The sequence below is a fragment of the Gavialis gangeticus genome, unplaced genomic scaffold, assembly GCF_001723915.1.
Source record: "Gavialis gangeticus isolate Ggan-Ray unplaced genomic scaffold, GavGan_comp1, whole genome shotgun sequence".
Classification (NCBI taxonomy): domain Eukaryota; kingdom Metazoa; phylum Chordata; order Crocodylia; family Gavialidae; genus Gavialis; species Gavialis gangeticus.
Window position 1 is genome coordinate 12,698,861 of NW_017729034.1, and position 21,744 is coordinate 12,720,604.

Genomic DNA, 21,744 nt, shown 5'->3' on the forward strand with positions numbered 1-21,744 from the left:
AAACTATGGGTTGAGGACTGGAATTTGAAAGGCAAGAATAATAAACAGGGAGAGCAGTCCTAAAAGGGAGGTACAAAATAAGGGTGTGTAACAGGGGGCCTGCTCTGGGCTGATTTCCCAGTGGCCTGCCCACCTGTTTCTGGGCTAACTGCCCGCCTTCTCGCCCACCATGCATTGTTGGCAATTAATTAATAGATGTCAATTAAGCGGGAGACTGCCCATTTCTTGCCCTGATGCCAGGGGGCTCTATCTGCGGCTCTGATCCTCCCCTACACCGCAGCCCAAGCCTCACAGATAGCATCCAGATATTCTCACAATCACCAGCCCCACACTGGGCCCCATAATCCTAGTGTTGAACTCTCTATGATCCCTCCATTCTGGCGGCCAAATCTGCCTTCATTCTCAGCAGCATAGCTCCCTGAACTGCTTCCCCTTCTGGGTGTGGTCCCCCCAGGACCTTAGGCTCACTAGCCCTGGCCCACCTCCAGGCCAGTCAGAACCCCAGTTCCTCAGCTCTTGGGCGTTCCTTGCGGTGGGCCCCTTGCCCTTTGACCCTTCCAGTCTTGGCCCCAGCATTGACCAGTCAGCGGAAGTCCAGACAGGTGCAAGTCTATGGCCTCACTCTTTCTCTGGGGGTCCACCCTCCAGACACTACAAAGGGGTAACCCACTGAGTTAAGGGTGGTTAAGGTGCCCTGACCTGCCTTTCACTGGGGTGGTAACTGGCTTGGTATTTCCTGGGGGCTCCCACGCCACTGGGAGCCCCAGGCCACCCACTCCCAGCAGGGTGCAGTTTTAGGTCATGGCCAGGACCAGGAGCCTCCAGACCATCCCCTACGGCTCCTCCCTTACCTCCAGATAATACCAGCAGCCTTCCAGCCAGGCAATGTTGTTGCCTGGCCTCCAGCAGGAAAACTGTCTTGTTTATATGGGCAGCCCCAGATTCAAAGGCAAATTGGCACTTCCAAAAAGGGCGATAGTGGGAATGGATCCCAGAGCAACAAGCAGTTTTAATTCAGTTAAAAAGGGATCTGGTACAAGCTCCTGCACTGGCTTACCCAGATGAGACAAAACCCTTTGCCTTGCAACTGGCAACTACTGAAAGAGCTATCGGTGCTACCCTACTGGAAGGGAAAGGAAAAGAACAAAGGCCAGTGGCTTATGCCTCAAGAACCCTTACAGGACCTGAACAGAATTTTAATGCATGTGAAAAGGAATGTTTGGCACTGATTTGGGCATTGAGAAAGTGGGAATACATTGTAGGAGGGGCGACAGTAATAGTCCAGACAGCCCATTCTCCTCTAAAGTATATTATATCTAGGGAAAATTAAAGAAGGACATGCTTCAAGTCCCTGACTGGCTCAGTGGACTCCAGCTCTTATGAATAGTGATGCTGATTTTGAATGGCAACAGAAAATACCAACTGTGTCATATGGGTTAGTGGTGCAAGGGGAAGAGCACGAATGCCCTTTGCCAGAGTATCATACGGCCTTTGTACACACCACAAAATTGGCCTTTAAAGTGAGTTAACTGCCCTTTTGCACTGCTTTAATGGTGTTGCTGTTTGCACATTTGGCAGCATATTGAGTGTTAAGGGCACTACTGTTTGCATGTTCGGTGGCATATTACGCGTTAAATACTTTGGGACGTAGCAAAATAAAACATGTCTGAGGACTGCCTGGGCTGGGTGCCTGCGGGCAGGTGCCACCTGGGGGGCACCGTTGCTGCCACAGAGGGAAGTACCAGTTCCTGCCCCTCCCTGCAGCTCAGGGACTGCTCAGCCCTCCCCTGCCACCACCAGAGAGGCATGTAAGGACCTGACCCCACCCTTGTGTACATGCCATGGGGGTTTACTTTGCCCTAAATTAAAGCAGTGTTTTTAATGATGCACCCTTTGCTTCAGGAACTGAGTGGCCACTTTTTCTGTTGAGCAATGTAACATTTGGGATTGGGTGTGATCATTGTACTAAGTGCTTTTCTCTCTCTCAATATAGAAACTGATAATACTTGTTGTACTAATAAAGTTCAACTTTGATTCTAGGATACTGAGTTGTCTGCGTTCGTATTTCACATTCCATTTAAGGTTAATTGTGTTTTAACAAACCCTAAACACTATCTGGTGGACAGTGGTGTTATCATGACAGCAAATGGAGAATGCCCAGAAAAAACTAACAAGAAAGCAACAATGTAGCCATTGGAGGTGCAGGAGGTAACAAAAACTTTTAGACCCTAATTTAGGTTCTCAGATTAGAAAACATCCATTGTGCATACCAGGGGGGCTTTAGTGACTGAACATGGGTCAATGGGTAGGATAAGTGCTCAATCTCCTGTTGAAAATACTGGACCACATTCTCTTCAGTGCTAATATATTAAGAGCAAGAAATTGACACACTTTTTACTGGCTAAGAGATGCACTTTCAGCCATACTTTTGTGCAGCATCATTGGGAAGCTTATTCTCTATGGCTACCTATGGCTGTATTTAAAAGCAAATTGGTTCAGATGGTAGCAGAGTACACAATTCTCTGACATTCCTAAAATTAAGTGGGATGACTGGAATTTTTTTGATCCGCTATGACTTGGAACTGTCCAAAAGTGACTTAGGGTTGGATTTGTAAAGGCATTTAAATGCCTAAAGATGCAGACCCAGTAGGACTTTAACAAGTGCCTGGGTGCCTAACTGTCACTGAAAATCCCATTATCTGCCTATCTGCACTGTTGGGGAGCCAGCTGCATAAATGAGGAAGGATGACCTGGATAGCAGCCTAAGGTCCTGCCTTGTGAGGGGAGTTACAAAAATAGCCATTGCTTCTTTGTGTGAAGCCACTGTTCAGCAGGCTGAGCTGTCCTTGATGGCTAGAAAATGGTATTTAGAGGTTTGCTTTTGGGAATTGGAGTGTAGGTAAAGTAGTTATTGCATTAGAATAATGATCTAGGGGAATGGCAAGGGTTAATTGGTTTTAAAAAACCTGTTTGTGACAAAGTTTCTTTCAAGGCCCACTATGTCTGAAGCCAGCAGACACAGAGGCTGGGAAACTGAAGACATGTACCATACTGTTCCATAACATGAAATAAGGTGGCATTAGGTCACAGTGCCAAACTGCAGAGCCTTTGGGGTTTCCAGTTTTGGTGAACAGATCAAATTAAGATGTGTGCATGTGATGGGTTTGTTGGAATAAGGGAATATGCTGACAGGACAGAACATGGGCAGTATCATGACTGCAGAGAGACCAATCAATGATGCCCAGAGATGAAAATTCATCAGAAGAGAGAGAGAATACAAAAAGAAGGATTTCAGAGCAGCAAAGTGTCCCTGAGAGGGAAACCTGAGACCACCATGGACAGATGGTCTCAGCCTTGACCTCCAGGCTGACATTCAAGAAAGAACCTCAGGATGAAGCATGCATACTGGCCAGACGTACCTTCCTTCTGTGACAGCTCTAGGACTAGTAGATATAGGATCGTTTGCATTATTCTTATCTACTATCACTGTGTACCAATACTGTTTGCCTATTATTGAATGGAGAGATTGTGGTCAGTCTGAGGGTTTGGGTCCACACGGAACAAGGTTTCGGAGTCATAAATCCAGTGCCAACACCATGTTATGCCTTTGTAGGTACTTAGCTCCTTTTACAGATCTGGCCTTTGCCTACAGGAACAGAGAAAGGGCAGGCAACAAAGCCAGCAGGCACATGATAGTAGTGAAGTATATGTGTTCTTTCCAGGGCACTTCTGTATTCAGCAATATATTGCCACAACCTCTTTTTAAGAATTGGACCTTATTGTGCCAAAAGTGGGCAGATAATGTGATATTCAACAAGATTAGTATCTCAAGAAAAGACACTGCTCAGCATCGATGTTAATTTAAGCACAACAATAATAATATAATAACATTTTGTGTTTCTCTAGTACCTTTAAATCCAATAAATCTTTAATCCAAGATTAACTAAAGCAGACAGGTGTGGGTGTGCTGTCATTTTGGCATGATATTTCTAGAAAGATGTACTTTTACAATATTATCTCACTTTTGAAAATCAGTTTATATTGGCTTGGAAAACGAAAATGAAAACAATGAAAATATTCACAATTGCCCTTTTCCCTTGAGAACATTCAGCTAAGGAGATTTCTGTCTAATTTTCATGTGACAGTTTCTTAAAACAATTTGCCATTTAACAGAGTTACTTTAGATATGTATCACAAATTACTTCAGTGCTGGATCTAGAAGATTGAAGATTGATCCTACACTTCCCAAAACACTTCTACTGGGTGCATCTACACAAGACGCTTAATGACTAATTCTACTGCACATTAGCATGGTTGGCAAAAACTGTGCTAATGTGCGAATGCACAGTAGATTAGTCCAATGGGCATCAAGCCTCACTTAAAAAGTGTTCCATTGCACTAATGCACAATAGTGTTGATTATGGTGCATTAAGTTAGCATCTGTTATTACAGGTATGTAATATGTATCTTTTATCTTAAATCAACAGAAACAGAACTGGTCCTAGAACAATACACACCAATAATTATAGGCAAGGCTGGCAGTGTCACCTATTATTTAAGTTGCCCCACACTGTCCATTATAGCATCCCATTTTCTGTTGTTTATAACTTTCCCAAACTCTAATTATTCAAACTTTTTTAAGCTGGGCATCTATTTCAGGCTGAATTTTTCTTTGAGAAATGCAGCCAAAATGATTCAGTCATTTTTAAAAAGGTGACTAAGAAAATATGCTGTTTACTCTTTGTTAAACATTTTTGGTGCTCTTTTCTTTGACTGTGTCTATAACCCTGATGTTTTGGATCAGGGACTCAATATTTGCTCAGGCTTCCAAGAAGGTATTCAGCCTTGTTCTGTAATAGCTTCTTTCAGCTGCTGCTGGTTAGACACTGGAATTGTCTCTGAATGCAGTCTGAGCTCTGTGGTTCCAAGGCCCGCGGTGGGAGACAAGAATCTCCCAGGCCAGGCCCTACAATTGTGGGGTTGGCACTGGGAGATAAGAATCTCCCAGTGCTGGCCCCATGACCACAGAGCTGGTGCTGGAAGATAAGAATCTCCTAGCCTGGGCCCCGTGACTGCAGAGCTCAGGTTGGGAGATAAGAATCTGCTAGCTTCCGCTCCCCTATCACAATTGGGAAACGGGTTGGGAGCCCTCTGCTGCTAGGGCATGGGAATGTTGTTTCTGCCTGTGTTCCAGTGGTGGAGCCCACCCCAGCAGCAGGCATCTCCCAGGGACAGGGAGAAATTTCCCATCCTCTGCTGTTCAGCTGACTGGGAGTACATTTGCTCCCAGTCAGCTATCTACATGTGCCATACCGCACAGTAAATAATTGAGAGTAAATGTGCTACTTGTATTTACAGGTAGCACATTTACTCGGGATTAGAGAAAATGACTGTGCAGTAAGTGTCTGCATGTGTAGATGGTGATGCTTACAGCTGGTCCGGTTGCTGTGAGAAGGGAACTGCTGATGACTCTCAGAGAAGCAGCAGCAGCACCACAGGGAGGAGCATCACAGGCAGTGGGGAAACAGAAGCAGCAAGCCATGAAGAAAATGTAAGCTGGCATGCTGCTTTCTTTAATTTCTATTTTCTTTTTTTGTGGTTAGAGCCCACTGACTTACTGTGTGTGTGTGTATATATATATATATATATATATTTGTTAATTGATACACTGGTGGTTTGTGGACAAGGTTGTAGGAGAGAAGGAGGCCTCATTAGTGTCTTGAGTGCAATCATAAAAGGCCAAGGGGGTCTGGTGCACTAGTGAGTGCTTTTGGGCTAGGCCGGTGGGGGTTCGGGGCTGCTGGGCCAGTGGGGTTCAGTGGACAGGTTTCTAGGCCAGAGAGCCTGGGCTCCATATGGGAAAAAAAAGGAGGGCCACAAGCCCCAAGATTAAGGAGCTAGAGCCTCGGAGTCAAACCCTATCTGGTGGGTTTAGACTGGTAGGCCTACCTAGAGAAAGACAGGGGGGCAAGTATAAGTATAGAAAAGATGTGGCAAAACAGACATGTTTGAAAACACAATGCCACTTAACACAATACTAGGAAACCAGGACTGGTTCAGGAAAAAAAAAAATCATGTTACTTAGTAATAAACACAGCTTTCTGGTCCCTAGAAGTAGTGTTTGTGTGCAAATGTTTGAATTAACCTAGCTTAAACATACCTTGCTTTTAGAATATAAATAATTACAACACAAAGTTGTGTCTAAACACTGAATCATGCCATTTCAACTCTTTTTGTCTGAGAAATTTAAGTTAGAATATTTTGATGGGGTTCTATAAGAAAATTATTTACACTCTCTCCCCCTTTCATGCCCTGCACAGCTAGTCCCTGATTTTGTCTATCAGGCTACAAGTCACATAAAACAATGTCACTTTCTAGATTTGGTACAGCTACAGATCTACATGTTATTTAACCAGTGTGACATTTATTGTCCTTTACAAAAGCCCCAACAAACTTTTCCAGATTGAGATTCACTTTATTCTGATCCTGTTGGCCATGCCAAGCTAACTGGCCCAGATACCTATCATAGTATTTCCCAAAATTTTGGGGTCAATGGAACCCTCAAAATGTATCATAGACCACTATGCTCACTTATCATCAGCCTTTCATTTTAAGAGGGGATAGGTGGGTGGGCAGGGTAAAAAGGCCTTCTGCACTATGTGGGCCACTTGCAATGGCTTTGAAAACCATTAGCAGCCTGTACCAACAGTTTGGCGACCACTAGACATATTAATCAGATCATCCCTATTAATGCTACAGAGCACAAGACTCTTTACTAAGGTAATTTACTTGGTCAGCAAAATTACTTAAATATAAAACAAAAGGCCTTACTTCCTGTTTTGTGTTTTACCTTGAATAGGTTTCCTTCAGGATCCATCACCTCACAGATTATGTCTGAGGTGTGTTTCATATTGTATATTCCTGCTTGGTGTTCCTCATGCCCGTTGTGAAACTTGGTGTCATCATGAACTTCATGGGAATAAACTGCTGAACAATATTCATCAATGAAAAGGCAACCTGTGCTGAAGGGTAACACCTAGCAGAACAAGCAAGGATGATGGTCAACTGTTTGTAGTTAAATCTTGAGTTCTGATACAGTGTGAAAATGAAGCCCAGAAATGTCAAAGATCAAAGTCTTTGATTTCAGATGCCGATGGCAAAAGATCAGATGGCAAAAGATCAGAGGCTTACACAACAAACTCTGTAATTGTAGTCTCACACTATTATTTTTTAGTTTGTAACAGTGCTGTATATTCACACCCCTGTCTGTGACTCAATTCAAATCACTTGAGCTTTTCATACGAGAGAGAAACTAACCTTGAACAAATTGCAGCCTAGTACTGTGACGTCAAAAAAAGATATCGTACCCATAGTAACGAGATACCAGATTGGCTGAGTTTAACGGAATTGTAAAATTAAATAATATGCTACGCTTGCACTCTTGTGACCAAACAGAACCAGTAGCACCCAAGCAAAAATATAGCCCCCCTTTTATGAAACTTGAGAAAACAAAGATTGCACAAGTGCCAACTTGTTAATTATTCATGCCAGGCGTATTATTATTGGCTATTTTGTTTCCTATAACTTTGAAAGAACTTCCACCCAAAGCGGAGATCTCGGAGCATTCCCAAGAGACACAGTTTTGTAACCTGATCAGTTACAAACAATATCTCCCCGCCTCCAGTTAGTTTTAGTTTTATTTTTTTTTCTTCTGGCGTAACCCCATTCTTGCCGGCTCGTTCTTCTTGTCTTATCTTATCTTTCGTATGTCCCTCTCGTCAAGAGCTCTCGGTAATCTGCAGACCGTAGTAATTTGTATAAACTGTTTGAAACCTGTACTCAGCAAGTCTGCAACCCACTGTAATCGCTGGGTGACAGAATATCTGCATGCTGTAACTAAGAAATCAACTGCTTCTGCCTACGCTGCAAGCCATCAGTAGAGTAAATAAAATAAACTTTCTGTGTAACCAATGCGCTTTAAATCATTTGACTCCTGCTCGCCATTAACACCCGCTTGTCCGGTCATAAATCCCCCCTCGCGCCAAGCCGGTTGTACCGACTCAGGCTCGCAGGTCAAGGATGCACCAGCATCTGGGCGCGACAAGAAAGAAAAAGGAAGACAAATCTGATCTGGATCTTGAGTACTGAATCCATTTTGGAAGGAGTGGAGATGGAAATGGGGAAAGACAAGGTCCAGAAGGAAAACTACTACCAGTCCCTGCAATATTACTTTAAATGAGAACAATTTTGAATTTTCATCTACAGTAAGTGGGGATCCATGGAGTTGTGCTGAGTAGAGGAGGAATGTCCAGATTGTCTAAGACTGGAATCTGAAGAGATAGAATTTTCTAAAGTACATAGAAAAGGAAGATTTGGTCATGGTAAGAGGAGATGAAGGCAAGGATAAGCTGTTCAGAATATATAAACACATAGGCGACTCGTAGGGTGGGCATGTGCTCCCCCTGAGACTGGCTACAGCCACTGATGGCTTTTGTAGGTGATCACCGCTTGCCACCCCACTGCCAAAATTGCTGCACACAAATTGTGCTCCCCAAGTCTTGGGAGGCACCACTTGTTCATGCATAAATATATATTACATTATCATATCAATGCGATTCTCACCTTATATGTTCCTTGTGGCTTTGCTATAATAGATGTCCCATCTCCAAAGATAGTACAACAAATGCTGTCCTCACAGTTTGTTATCACAGTAGCAAAGTCAGGATTCTCCACTCGCATGCACTTTACTTTCCGTATGATGGTTTCTGTGGGTTCAGCTATAAATGAAAACAGGTTAGCCATATGAGCCCACAGCAAATGAACTATGCCTTAGCTTCCTTGTCTTTGGCTGTTGAGCAAGACACTTTGAACTCTTCTTCATAATAATCCCTTCCATTGAAGACAACTGCCCATAAATTGTCAAAGCAATCTAGAATTCTCTTAGGCTCTGCATTGCATTCAGTTAGAACAACAAAAATCCTCACTACCATCAGCAGTGGAACAGGAGAACTATGCCTAACATGTAAACTGGACCACTGAAATTTTTTGTATCTTGACTGGAAAAGCACCATGCTACGACAGTGATATCTTGTTTAGACATGTAGCAACCCACCTTCCCATCACCTAAGGCACAACTACCAAAGACATCACCCTGCTATGTCCTTCTATTACAGAATCATAGAAAAGTAAGGCTGCAAGGGACCTCTAGAGGTCATCTAGTCCAGTCTCCTGCCAGAGGCAGATCATCCCTGTCCAAACCATATACAAATACCCCTCTAACCTAGTACTAAAACTACACAGTTAACCCTGTCATACAAGCACCCTAACCTGCCACAGGTAAAGTGGGGGGACAATGATGGCTAGTGTCTTGATGCTGCAAGGGCTGTTAAATATGTTTGAGAGCCAAGAAAGACAGCCATGCCTCTTGCTATGGAGGAAGATATACCCCCCACAGTCTATACCAATCTGAGCACAAAGTAAAAGTACTTAGTGACCCCAAATGTGTTGATCAGTCTGATCATGAGTGGAAGCAAGACCATCTATCCAGGAACCTCTGAGTTGTAGTCCCAGAAGGACCACTGCCACATCCCAGTCACCTTTGGTGCCTGCCACTTTAAGTGCAGCAAACAGGTAGCAACCAGGTGCCTGATGAGGGCAGCCATTTTGGCCCAGGGATATAAGCTGGGCTGCAGTTTGCTGCAGGAAGGAAGGAGGAAACATTAGGCTAAGAGGCTATTCTGCCCAGAGTCAGGAGGTAAGGGCAGGAGCTACAGTTGTACAATCCTATCCTATGTGCCTGTTGCACAACCAGACTGAGAAGGGCTATGGGGACTGTCCACAGGGACCACGAAAATTTGCCTGGGCAGCCCCTGGCACAGATAGCTGCTAGCCAAGCCCTCCATCCCTGCTCCCTCTGTGGGGGCAGGTGGCCCACTTGGTACTTGCCAGAGGCAGTCAGCCTTCCCAGTCCCCTCCCCAGGCTGGGCCAGGGATGGCTCTTGGCAGCAGCTGCCACGGCAGCTCCAGACCAACTCCCCCACTTCTGCAGGCCAGGCAGTTTCTTCCCATGGTGCCAGGCCTATGCCAGCTGGGGTTGTAGGGTGAGGGCCTCCCATCTGGCTGGGACACATAGCTGGTGATGCTGCCACTCTCTCCTCTGGTGGGTCTCTCTGGAGAGCCATCCCATAGGGGGTTGCCAATTCTGACTGAAACTATTCCAGATTTTTTCCCCCCAACTTGATGTAATGTCATTATTAGGGGTGCACCAACAGATTTTTTTGGTCAATACCAATAGCCGATTTTTAACGATCCATATTGGCTGATACCAATCCAATTGCTAATATGCAGCTGGGCAGCTTGGAGAGCAGCATCCGGCTGGTAAGTCTGTTGTGGGGGAAGGGGAAAGGGGGGAGGGAAGGGGTATGGGGGGGAAAGATCGAGGGCCTCACAATGAGGGAGGGAATAGGACTCGGGCAGGGTCAGGTGCTGCACAGCTGGGGTGGAATGCAGGATGATGCCACGAGTGGCTCATGTGGGGGGGCTCCGGGGGAAGGTGCAGCTTCCGCTGCTACATGGTCCCCGGGAGGGCATGGGGGCATGTGCCCCTAAGTCTGCATGCGGGGAGAGGGTAGGATGCCACTGCAGGCTGGGGCCGGGGTTGCACCAAGCTTTTCCAGGCTGGGGGCTGGGCTGGGTTGCTCTTGGGGCGGGCAGTGGTGGCACTGGAAAGAGGGTATGGGGGGGCTTCTGCTACCCCAAAATTCACCATTAGCCCCCCACCCAGTGCCTCCACTGTCCACACTGAGTACAGCCCTGGCCCAACCCCCCAACTGGGAAGAGCCCAGCATTGCCCCCAGCGCGAGCTCACAGTGGCAGTCTGCCCTGTGCCCCCCCAGAGGAGCCGCTCATGGCTCCATCCTGTGCCCCACCCCAGCAATGTAGTGCCTGCCCCTGCCCCAGCCCCACTCCCTCCCTTACCGCAGGGGCCTCAATCTTCCCCCCTATGTCCCTTCCCTCACAACAGACTTACCAGCCAGGCCCAGCTGCTCTCCATGCTGCTGGGCTGTGCTCCTGGCTGCCTGTGTACTGTACTGTGGCAGTGTCCATGCATGGGGCATTTATCAGTGACATTATTGGCCACACCAACCAAAAAAAGCCATTTGCCAATACTGTCAATCTTCCTCATATCAGTACTGATCTGATATGGGACTGATGTATCAGTACACCTCTACTCATTAATTGTACTGTTCAACCCGTTCACAATATCAATCTCCAGGATTGCTTTCAATAGTCACCAGGAGATCAATTCTGATTCTGGTAGACTCCCAGTCAATCCAGGAGGGTTGGCAAAGCTATCCCCCTTCCTCCCCGCCCCAGTGCATGGCCTGCACTCCAAGCATGCTCCTGCTGAGAGTCCCCATGGCACACCATGACAAGCTGTTTGAGAGCACTGAGGGGTGCCTGGCCCACTACTCCCTGCTGCTGCTAATCACCATGGTGTCCTGGGCACAGCTGAGAACCTCGTGTGGGGCTCTGAGCTTTGACAACACCCCAGGCAAGCCTGCACTTCCCTTCAATGTGCACTGCCTAAAGGGCTATCTGTGCCTACATTATGAGTGCCTGACCCCTGTGGCCAAGGAGAAGATTGCTGCTGCCATCAATGAGTTTCTCTGCCTGTGACAGGCCCTTGGTTGCCTAGCTGGGAAGGTGCTGGCTGCTCAATAAAATTTTGAACTGCATCCTGCCTCCTTGCATACTGTGGGAGGGAACTCTGGGGGCTAGGGGGGAGCTTGGCCAGTAGGGTGGGAAGGGGGGACAGAAGCAGGAAAGGGAGAGATGGCCCCCCCATGCAGGGCCCCTGGGTCCAGGTGTACAACTTGGAGGCAGGTGGGAGAGCTGCTGTGGGCATAGATTCATAGCTTGTAAGGCCAGGAGGGACCTTGGAAGATCATTGGGTCCAGCCCCCTACACCAATCAGGAAAGATAACTGGGGGTCAAGTGACCCCAGCAAGGTGACTGTCTTGTCTCTTCTTGAAGATTTCCAGGGTAGGTAATTGCAGCACCTCTGGAGGGAGCTTATTCTACAGTTTGGACACCCTGACTCTGAAGAAGTTTTTCCCAATGTTGAGCCTGAATTGGTCTTCCAGGAGTTTGTGGTCATTACTCCTAATTTTCTCCTTGGGCGCCCTGGTGAACAGTTGCTCACCGAGCCCTAGATGTACTCCTGTAATGTAGCAATAAGCTGCTACCGGGTCCCCTCTCAGCCTTCTTTTTATCAGGCTGAAGAGTCCCAGATACCTCAGCCTTTTCTTGTAAGACTCTGATTAGATGGGTGGCTTTTCTTTGGACTCTCTCAAGCTTGTCCATGCTCTTGTTAAAGTGTGGTGCCCAGAATTGGATGCAGTGCTCCAGCTGTGGCCTCACTAGTGCTGAGTAGAGTGGAAGAAACACCTCCTTGGTTTTGCCGGAGATGCATTGATTGATGCATGCCAGAGTATTATTTGTCCTACTGGCTACAACATCGCACTGCCGGCTCATATTTATACTGTGGTCTATTATTACCCCCAGGTCCCTTTCATTTGTAGTGCTAGTTAGTTTGGTGCTGCCAAGCCTGTCGGTGTGTTGGGGGTTACTCATCCTGAGTTGGAGCACTTTACATTTCTCAGTGTTGAACTTCATCAGATTCCAATCTGCCAACTTACTAGCCTGTCTAGGTCCAATTGTATCTGTAACTTATCTTCAAGCCTGAAAAAGCTTCCCCATAACTTGGTGTTGTCTGTGAACTTGGCTAGTGAGCTCTTCACCCTGTGGTGGCAGAGCCTGATTGGCCATGGCAGCAGTTGGGCTGAAGCTCTCCCATGGTGACCCAGAAGCACACCAGGCACGTCCAGGGATGCCGGCCCCAGGATGAGCCTGGCTAAGAGGAACCTGCTGGGCCTGGCAGAAGGGGCAGAATACAGTGGCAGAGTTCAAAACTTGACCGGACATGTTGGAGAGGGAGGAAGTGAATGCAGTGGCTCCACAGTAGCTACACACTGGAAGGCAGGCCCTGGCAGGGGCAAATGGTGAGAACTGCAGCAGCAAGTGGCTCTCACTGGAGCCAGCTCAGAGGAGCTGGATCACTTGCTGGAGAGCCGAGACTGGGCCTCGGCAATGATGACTACTGGATACAGGCCAGGATGACCTGCAGGCAACATAGTGTAGCTGTGAGTACTGGGGCTGAATACTGAGGAAAGAAAGCTGAATTCCCCTAGCTTCAGTATGTGACTAGCAGTGTGAGAAGGACTTTTAAGCTCCTGAGTAGGAGAGGGAAACAACCGGCATGATGGATTGCGTATACTTTCATGACAGTGCCAGGAAGAGACTATTAAAAATTCTGATTGAACGTTATTTTCCTGTGTTGTCATCTGGGAGGTGCTAGGCAGTGTATATGGGAGGTGGAGCCCCAAAACACAGGACCTGCAGTGTCTGTGTGGAGGCTATATGAGGATAAAGATGATCAACATCTCTATTTTTCATGCAATGTCAAAGTTGTGGCAGGAAAGAACTGATATAGCACCCATGCAGATGCCCTAGCCAGCAAGCTGACTATGCATCGGAGAACGAATATCCACTCTCCATGCTAGGGGTCCCAATGGTCATTGAAGGACACACATGTGAGATTACACACTCCCACATCCAGATAGTTAATGAAGATGTTGAAAAATACTGGACCAAGCACCTACCCCTGCAGGATACCACTGCCCACTTCTCGCCAGAATGACACAGATCCATTCACTACAACTCTCTGGGTCCTATCCTGCAGCCAGTTTCTCACCCACCTCTCTCAGAGTTAAGTCCACAATCCTCTAATTTTCTCGCAAGGACATTGTGGGATACTAGAGTAAAGGCCTTTTGGAAGTCTAGGTGTGCAATGTCAACCTGCTCTCTCGTGTCTAGGTGGCAAGTTACCTGGTCAAAGAAGGAGATGAGGTTGGTAAGGCAAGACCTGCCTGCAATGAAGCCATGCTGGCTGTCATTCAGAATCTTACCTTCTGCAAGCTTATCACAGACAGGCTCCTTGATGATCTTTTCTAGAATCTTCCCTAGGACAGAAGTTAGGCTGATTGGCCTATAGTTACCCGGGTCCTCCCTCCTGCCCTTCTTGTAGATGGGCACAATATTGGCCCTCTTCCAGTCCTCAGGGACTTCTCCAGAGCACCATGAGTTGTGGAGGAGTTTCGCCAGGGGTTCCGCAATGACTTCAGGTAGCTCCTTCAGCACTCTCAGATGAAGACCATCTGGTCCCACTGACTTGTACATGTCTAATTATTTTAATTGGTCATACACCAATTCTATGGCAATAATACAATGGCAATTATTCCTACCATGCTCATTCTGTATCTACCTGGTGTTGTTTTCTCCTTGGTCTAGTGAAAGACCACTGATGCATGGGTAATGCATGAAAGACTACGAATCCAGGCAATGCATGGGTGACTACATCGCTGCCTTACCCCTTCAGCTCTCCTTCCTGTGTGGGGCTTACCAGATGGACATGGCAGGAATCCCTGGTGGCCTGAGTCTTTCCCTGCAGGTGGCAACAAGGTGCAGCTACTGGTGATGTCTCAGAGTGCAGAGGCATGGCACCTAGCTGCCCAGGCAAGGGAGTGGGTGTTGGAGTGCTCACTGGCTCTGCACTTTGGCATCACATCACAGTGCAATCAGGTCCATTGTCTCTCCTTGTGACCAGTTGGGACTCTGGGTTGCTCTGTGTGGCATTGGGGAGGATGCCACTGTGAGTCTTTCAATGGCTCTCAGGGGCTCTGTCAGAGACTCCAGGTGCTGCTGGGCCTTGGCATATGCCTGCAGCACAGAGGCACTGTGTGCAGGAGGCAGCCAGGTGGTGGGTAGCATTTTCCAGTCCAGCTCCTCCCATAAACAAAGGCACAAAGGGGTGGAACTGTCCTGGATGTCTCTGTTCCTGGGATAAGCATAGGAAGGTCTGGAGAGGGAAGAGTTATAGCATAAGGCAGTTCCTGTCTGCTTTAGTTTCAGAGCCCTAACGCAGGAGGAGTGCACACATGGCAATTTTATTTTGCTGTTGAAGTTCTGCTACCATAGCAGCATCACAATATACCTGAGGGGTGTGGCAGGAAGCCACCTTTGTTTCTCCCCAAAAATCTCTGTGCTGTGACAATTTGATTAGGCTGGGCCCAGCAGAGGAGATACCTTTACCCTATCTCTTTCGGTAACCTGAGCTGAGGGAGGGGGGGAACCTGCTCCCTCTCTCTACGTGACTGGTATCAGCTACCTGGGTGAGGGGCATCTACCTGGTGGGCTAGAGTCTGCCCGGCAACTAGTGATGTATTTCAAATTGGTTGGCCGACAGCCAGCAGGTGCTGACCCCCATTGGACCACGTGAATGAGGTCACAGGGGCTATATAAGTTAAGACTGCCCAGGAGGAGGGGGCAGCAGCCATGCGGACGACTCAGACTTAGAGAGGAGTTTTACCATCTGAAACTGGCTCTGTCCCCCATAACTCATGAGCTAGGAACGGCCTGCCTCCAGAGGGAATCTCTAACAGCCTCTGGATGATGCTTGTGAGTAAGCTACTTGAGATCTGGTTAGATATATAGCTGGCAGTAACTCAGATGCATGATCAACAGGCTACCTCAGCCAGACTGTTTTGCTCTATAGGATTTCTATGATATTGCTCTATCTTGTACCCTATTTTCACCCTACCCTGGTAATCAATAAAGTCCTCCTTTGTGACTGGTGTAGGAGAGTTATTGAGGGGTGGGTCTAAATTATGCCTAGGAGGCCCCTTAGGTCTGTGGACTAAGGGAGACTTGCCTTTTTGGCCCCCGACTTGGGGAAGTGCCTCAAGTGCCTGTACTGGGTCGAGTACCTGTAGGACTATTAGGCCTGTGTTTCCCCGAGGACACAGGGCTGAGAGAGTCCTTTCTTGGGGTGGTGGCAGCTTATGTTACCCCCAGGCTAGTGAGTGTGCTCCAGGAAGGGGGTCAGCTGGATCAGAGGCACCCCTAGGGAGGCACTCAGAGCCTGGAAGGTGGTCAGGCGCAGTGAGGTGGGTGGCTCAACGCAGGAGCACCTCCTTCTGGCCTGCCACAAGGGGCTCCTGCGGCACCCTGGGGTACCACTGGCATAGTTACACACAGACCATCCCTGAACAATGCTTATCCAACATTGAATGCCTCCAATGATGGAGATGCCACAACTTCTCTAGGCAGTCTATTCCATTGCCTCACTGTTCTATCAGCGAAGAAGTTTCTCTTGATATCTAATCTAAATCTATATTGTTGCAATCACTGGTTACTGCAAACCATTAGTCCACATGCTACTTTCTACAGCAAGAGTGAAAAGGTATTGTCCTTTTTACAGCAGTGGTTCAAGTATTTAAAGTCTGGTGTCATGTCCCATCTTAAGCACTTTTCCCACAGCTGAATGTGTCTTGTCCCTTCTCCTTGTATGACTGGTCTTCCAAATTCTTTATTTTTCTTGTTGTTACCTGCCTCTGAAACCTCTCCAGCATCTCTATGTCCTTTTAAAAATGCGAAGCTTAAAACTGCACACACCACTCTAAATGAAGCCTAGTAATGCTGAGTAGAGACACTATCACCTCCTGTGCCCTGCACTTAATGCTTCTAGGGATGCAACCCAAAAATGCTTTCACCTTTTGCACAACTACATCACACTGCAGATCCATATTGAGTCTGTGATTTCCCTTTGCTTGCAGCTATTGAGTTGTCTATCCACCTTCTAGTAGGTTTTTTTTTAGCCTACATTTCTTCAACTTGTTTATGAGACTGCAGTGTGGGATTATGTCAAAAGCCCTGCTGAAGTCCATATATACTATAGGCACAGCATTTCCTTCATCCATCCAACTAGTATCCTGTTGAAGGACAGCAGATATGTCATGGATTTGTTCATAGTAAATCCAAAATGGCTGCTCTTGATCAGCCTTTCTTTCTCTAGATGTTTGCAAATGGACTTCCTTATGATATATTCCAGCAACTTCCCAGGTATTGAGGGGAAGCTAAATCATTTATAGTTCCCTGGACTTCCCTTTTTTGCCTTTTTTTAAAAAGAGGGGCACTATATTGACCTTTTCCCAATCCTCTGGTACCTTGTCTGTCTCCCATGACTTTGTAAATTGTATTGCTACCAGCTCCAAAATTTCATTTGATAGCTCCTTTGGGATGAAGTTCATCAGGACTCACTGGCTTAAATTCATTCAGACATGTCAAAGACTCTCTGACTGTTTCTTTTGTTAGCTCATCTCTCAGCTTGTTCCCTTCCTTAGCCTTATTTTCCCTATGGTTGCAGTTTAACACTTTTTGTGAAGACTGAGGCAAAGTAGTTGTTGAGATTCTTTGAATCTTCTGTTAAGATTTTGCCTGGTTATTTAATGGTGGACTCACAGCTAGGTCTTCCTTTTCTGACCTTCCTCTGTTACTAGGGGTTTGGGGGGGGCTGAATAGCCCTACACCCCAGAAGCACCTCTGCACAGCCACTCCAGACTGGGGAGAACTCATTGGAGGCTGGGGAAACCAGGTCCTGGGATGTAGTGAGTCCCACAGCGAGGGAGCTGATGCAGGCGTAGAGAGTAAGAGAGGGTTATCCATGTGAGCCCAGAGTGGGAAGGATAAAAGACACTGAAAGCAGCCTCAAGGTGCTGCATCTGGCCAGGGAGCAGGCTGCCTGGAGCCTGGAGTTGCCAGGGGTTAGGCAGCCACCAGGAGAGCCCAGAGCAGGGCTCTTCTCTGTTTGTTTGCTTGATCATTTGCTTTGTTGCACAAGCCTGCAGGCTCTGCAAAGCCTCTAAAGGAAAAGAGGCTCCCAGGAGGTAAAGCCTGGAAGAACCACTGGAAGACAGCTAAGTGCTAACTTATTTTGTTTGTTTTACATCACTACTAAGCCTGGGTGGCCTCCTATTATTATCTATTAGCCTGGCTGCAGCAGAGGGAAGGGTCCTGAACAGTGGGTCCTTGGCCAAAGCCAGCAGCAAAAATAAAACTGGTCAGCTCAACTAGTGTGACCAAACATACCCTGCTGTCATCTGCCCAGACTGCCCATAGCAGCTTACAAACATAGAACCTCAACTTGTTTTTAATTTCCCTCACGAAGTGCAGCTCATTTTTACCTTTACCTCCCGGCAAGTTCTCTGCACCACCTCCTCACTGAATTTATGAAGGCCACTGTCCTTTTTTAGTTCTACATGGATCTGGCCTTGTCTGAGTGACAATCTTTCCCTCTGAAAACATGACCTTTCACTGTGTTCCCAAAGTATTGTGAGCCAGCAAGTATAGTCTCCATCCTGAACGCAAGTGATATTTTCCACCATGCAAATGGACAGAGAATATGAAATTGTATTGCTGAACAGAGGAAATAAAAATTGCTTTTGGCTGTGAATGAAAAAGGCTAATAGCAAACTCCATTCTTTATGCCCATATTTTATCACAATCATAATGTCAGTCTCACAGATTCATTCATTTGAAAAGAAAAGTCAGCAAAGTTACTGGAGGGCATAGAATAAAGAGAGATAATGTTATTTTTTAAAGTAATGGTTGGAACTGTGCTCCCCAGGGAATGAGAGGCATGTGGGTACCCAGATGGATGAAGAAGGGGAAAATCTACTTAATACCTCTCTTGCCACAATAAAATAATGTTACAATACATACCAATAAAAGAGCATTCACTGAAAAAAAAAATCCTAGGCTGAATATCAGATTTATTATCTAGGTTATACATATAAAATTTTGATTAAAAAAAAAATCTATTGTTTGCATTTACATAGTCCTGCTTTACAAGTTATAGGAGAGAGAATTATGCCCCTCTTGATTTTACCTGTTTCTTCATAATCCTCAGGTATGAGATGTTTCTCAAAATCTTGATAAAATGTAGTGATTCTAGTACCATCAGCATGATCCACAATCATAGTCCCATCAGTTTTCTGAACCATTATCACCTTGTCTTCTCGTATTACCAGAACCTGGAAGGGCAAAAAACTTTAACATCAGCATCTGTAAAACATTAAAAAGAGAAGATGCTTTAACACTAGCAAAGTTTAACCAGCACAGTCCTATGTAGTTTAGTAGCCTGAAGGTTCACATTCTTTCACAACCTTTGCATTTTTAATATATTATTAGAGATCTTAGGAAATTATCTAATGAACAAATTCTACACTACTTCTAACATTTAGCGAATCAGCCAGATTAACAGACACAGAATAACATCAGAATAACATTACCGTTTCATTAACTGGGTCAGTTGCCTCATAGGTTAATAATGGTTTCAGATCCAATCTCTTTACTCCCTTAGTGGCCACTTGAAAGCCCAATGGAGTAGTTGTTATCCAGGTTCCTGGCTCATTCTCTTGCTGTGCAGTCTGCCAGGGACCCTCAGGCAATTCATTTTTGGTTGGTTGTGCTATGCTTCCCTTGTGGCTACTCCTTCCTGCAAGAATACAAACAAAAGCCTCTACATCACTCTAGATATAATGCACAGCCATAGATATGTCAGCAAGCTGTAAACTCTCCAGGATTATTGTAACTGATTGTGGAAGGGGAAAGTGATGGCCCAGGGGAGGGGTTACTGAGGAAGTTCTTCAAAGATTAATCTTGGGACAAGCCTTCGGCTATAGGAAGTATCAACACTTGAACCATTTCAGATAGACATACATACTCTTTAAAGCATTCCAAAAACAGCTGCAGTGCTCCAAAATAGTACTTATTGAAACAAGGTACCCTTATGAAGTGCTTCACTTGTTATGGATGCACAGGGATAGGATCTTCTAGAATCTGACAGTGGCCTACTCTCCTCCCACTCTAGAGGGTTGCCCCAGTTTAGCTTTCGCTTAACACAAAGTGTGAAGCAGGTGACATGTGGTAAGCCCCTTTCTATTTATAACTCACCGCAATTTATTTGTCCATGCTGTAAAACATTGAAAGGGTCCAGAAGAGGGCCACTTGCATGATCAGTGGGCAGCAGGGCAGCTCTGGGGTGGGTGGGGAAATCCTCGTGCAGCCTGGAGCTGGCTAGGACCTACCCCAGAAGGGTCAGTTCCTGGCCAGCCCTGGGCTGGGTAGGGAAGCAGACGTGTCCCCAGTGCTGCTTGGCTCCCAGCAGCACTGGGGCAGAGGTGGGCAGCACCAGGTCTGGGGTGGGTAGAGAGGTACCCCATTTCCATGCTGCTCAGCTCCCAGCTTCTGGGGGGAGCCAGGAGCTGAGTAGCATCAGAACCAGGGGAATTCCCCATCTCCTGTGGCCCACTGGTATTGGGGCTGACCAGGAGCAATTTTGCTCCCAGTCAGTATCTATACATGTGCTATTACCTGTATTTACAGGTAGTAGCTTACTACATAGTAGACTAATTTAATGCACAGTAAATGTGCGCACATGTAGACAGTGGCAGTTTACTGCACATCAGATTCAACTACTGCGCAGTAAAGAGTCTCATGCAGATACACCCAGTGTTCAAGAAATATTAAATCTAATTGAAACTGGTATAGAGAATAGCTGCTAGCATGATCAGGAGACTGGAGAGCCTGCTTATGAGAAGAAACAAACAAGTTTGGTTTATTTAGTCTAACAAAAGGCTATAATTACAGTATATTGGAGCAGACTTGATTAACTGGATCTGCTGGAGCATGGTAATTACAATGCTCCAGCAAGCCTCTGCATCATGTGTATTAGCGTCACTGCATTTCAAAATGGTGGGGGGGGCACATGAGATACTGTGGCACTTTAATAAAAGCAGCTCTTGGAGCTGCTCTAATTAAAGCTTCCCCTCCCACCCCCAACCCCTGGACCACATGTAAAAGTGCCCTAAGTGTTTATACAAACATGTTACAGCACATTAAAGAGGGGTGGGGACCTACCAGGCGTCAGCTGATTTTAAGTCACTCTCCATGTGTTCTTCTTGCATTGCAGTAGGTGAAATGTAAATTCTAGTAGCTTATTCTTCAGTGAGAAAAAGTAAGTTGTTGCAGTTTAGCTTTCATTTAAGACAAAGCGTGAAGCAGGTGACATGTGGTAAGCCCCTTTCTATTTATAACTCACTGCAATTTATTTGTCCATATTGTAAAACTGCCCTAATTCCTGGTGCAGCAACTGGAATGTCAAGCTGAAAATCCTACCTTTCTTGGTGCTGATCTCTGGAGGATGTTCCAATTTGGAGTGTGTCTGGACTTGCAGGTTATTCTCGGGTATAGTGGATGGTGCTATGCTGGACTGTGGTGGTAGGACAGGGCCGGAATCGGGACTTTTGATCACTGTGCCATCAGCAAAAAGAATCTAGGGGAAATCACGACAGATTACATATGTTAAAGCCATTTTAAACAATAAGAATTCCTCTTAGAACATGCTAATACAGTAAAGTCTGTATGTCTGTCTGTCCGTAACACCTGTGGCCAACTATGCATGCGCCGCCAAGAGGGTGGGTGGTGATTGGCTGCATGGGTTGTGTGGGTTTGAGCTGCTGCTGGGGAAGTTTGTGACGCCAGCAAACATGCTCCAGCCACCCGAGCAGCAGGGCTTTCCCATGCCTCCCTGCCTGAGGGTGGGGGGGGGTATGGTGACATTGCCCACCCCCGCTGCCCATCCCCAACGCCCCCCAGAACATCCAGCAGGGAGGAGGCGGCAGTGGGTAGGGAGGAAGGGAGGGGGTCGGGATGGGGAGAGGTGAAGGGGGGGTCAGGGTGGTGGCTGTTGTTGGGGTTGGGTGCTGGGGATGGAGGGGAGTA

At 46.6% G+C, this 21,744-nt stretch overlaps 1 protein-coding gene across 1 annotated transcript in view; it reads right to left on the minus strand.

Annotated features, from left to right (window-relative positions):
• SPAG17 (sperm associated antigen 17) overlaps window positions 1-21,744 on the minus strand; it is a 469,533-nt gene that overhangs the window by 138,421 nt on the left and 309,368 nt on the right. The window contains exons 27-31 of the mRNA XM_019526871.1: window positions 21,139-21,295; window positions 19,251-19,456; window positions 18,848-18,992; window positions 8,623-8,777; window positions 6,851-7,036 (exon numbers count right to left, since the gene is read on the minus strand). Of these exons, the coding sequence (XP_019382416.1) occupies window positions 6,851-7,036; window positions 8,623-8,777; window positions 18,848-18,992; window positions 19,251-19,456; window positions 21,139-21,295 (849 nt within the window). The remainder of the gene's footprint in view (window positions 1-6,850; window positions 7,037-8,622; window positions 8,778-18,847; window positions 18,993-19,250; window positions 19,457-21,138; window positions 21,296-21,744) is intronic.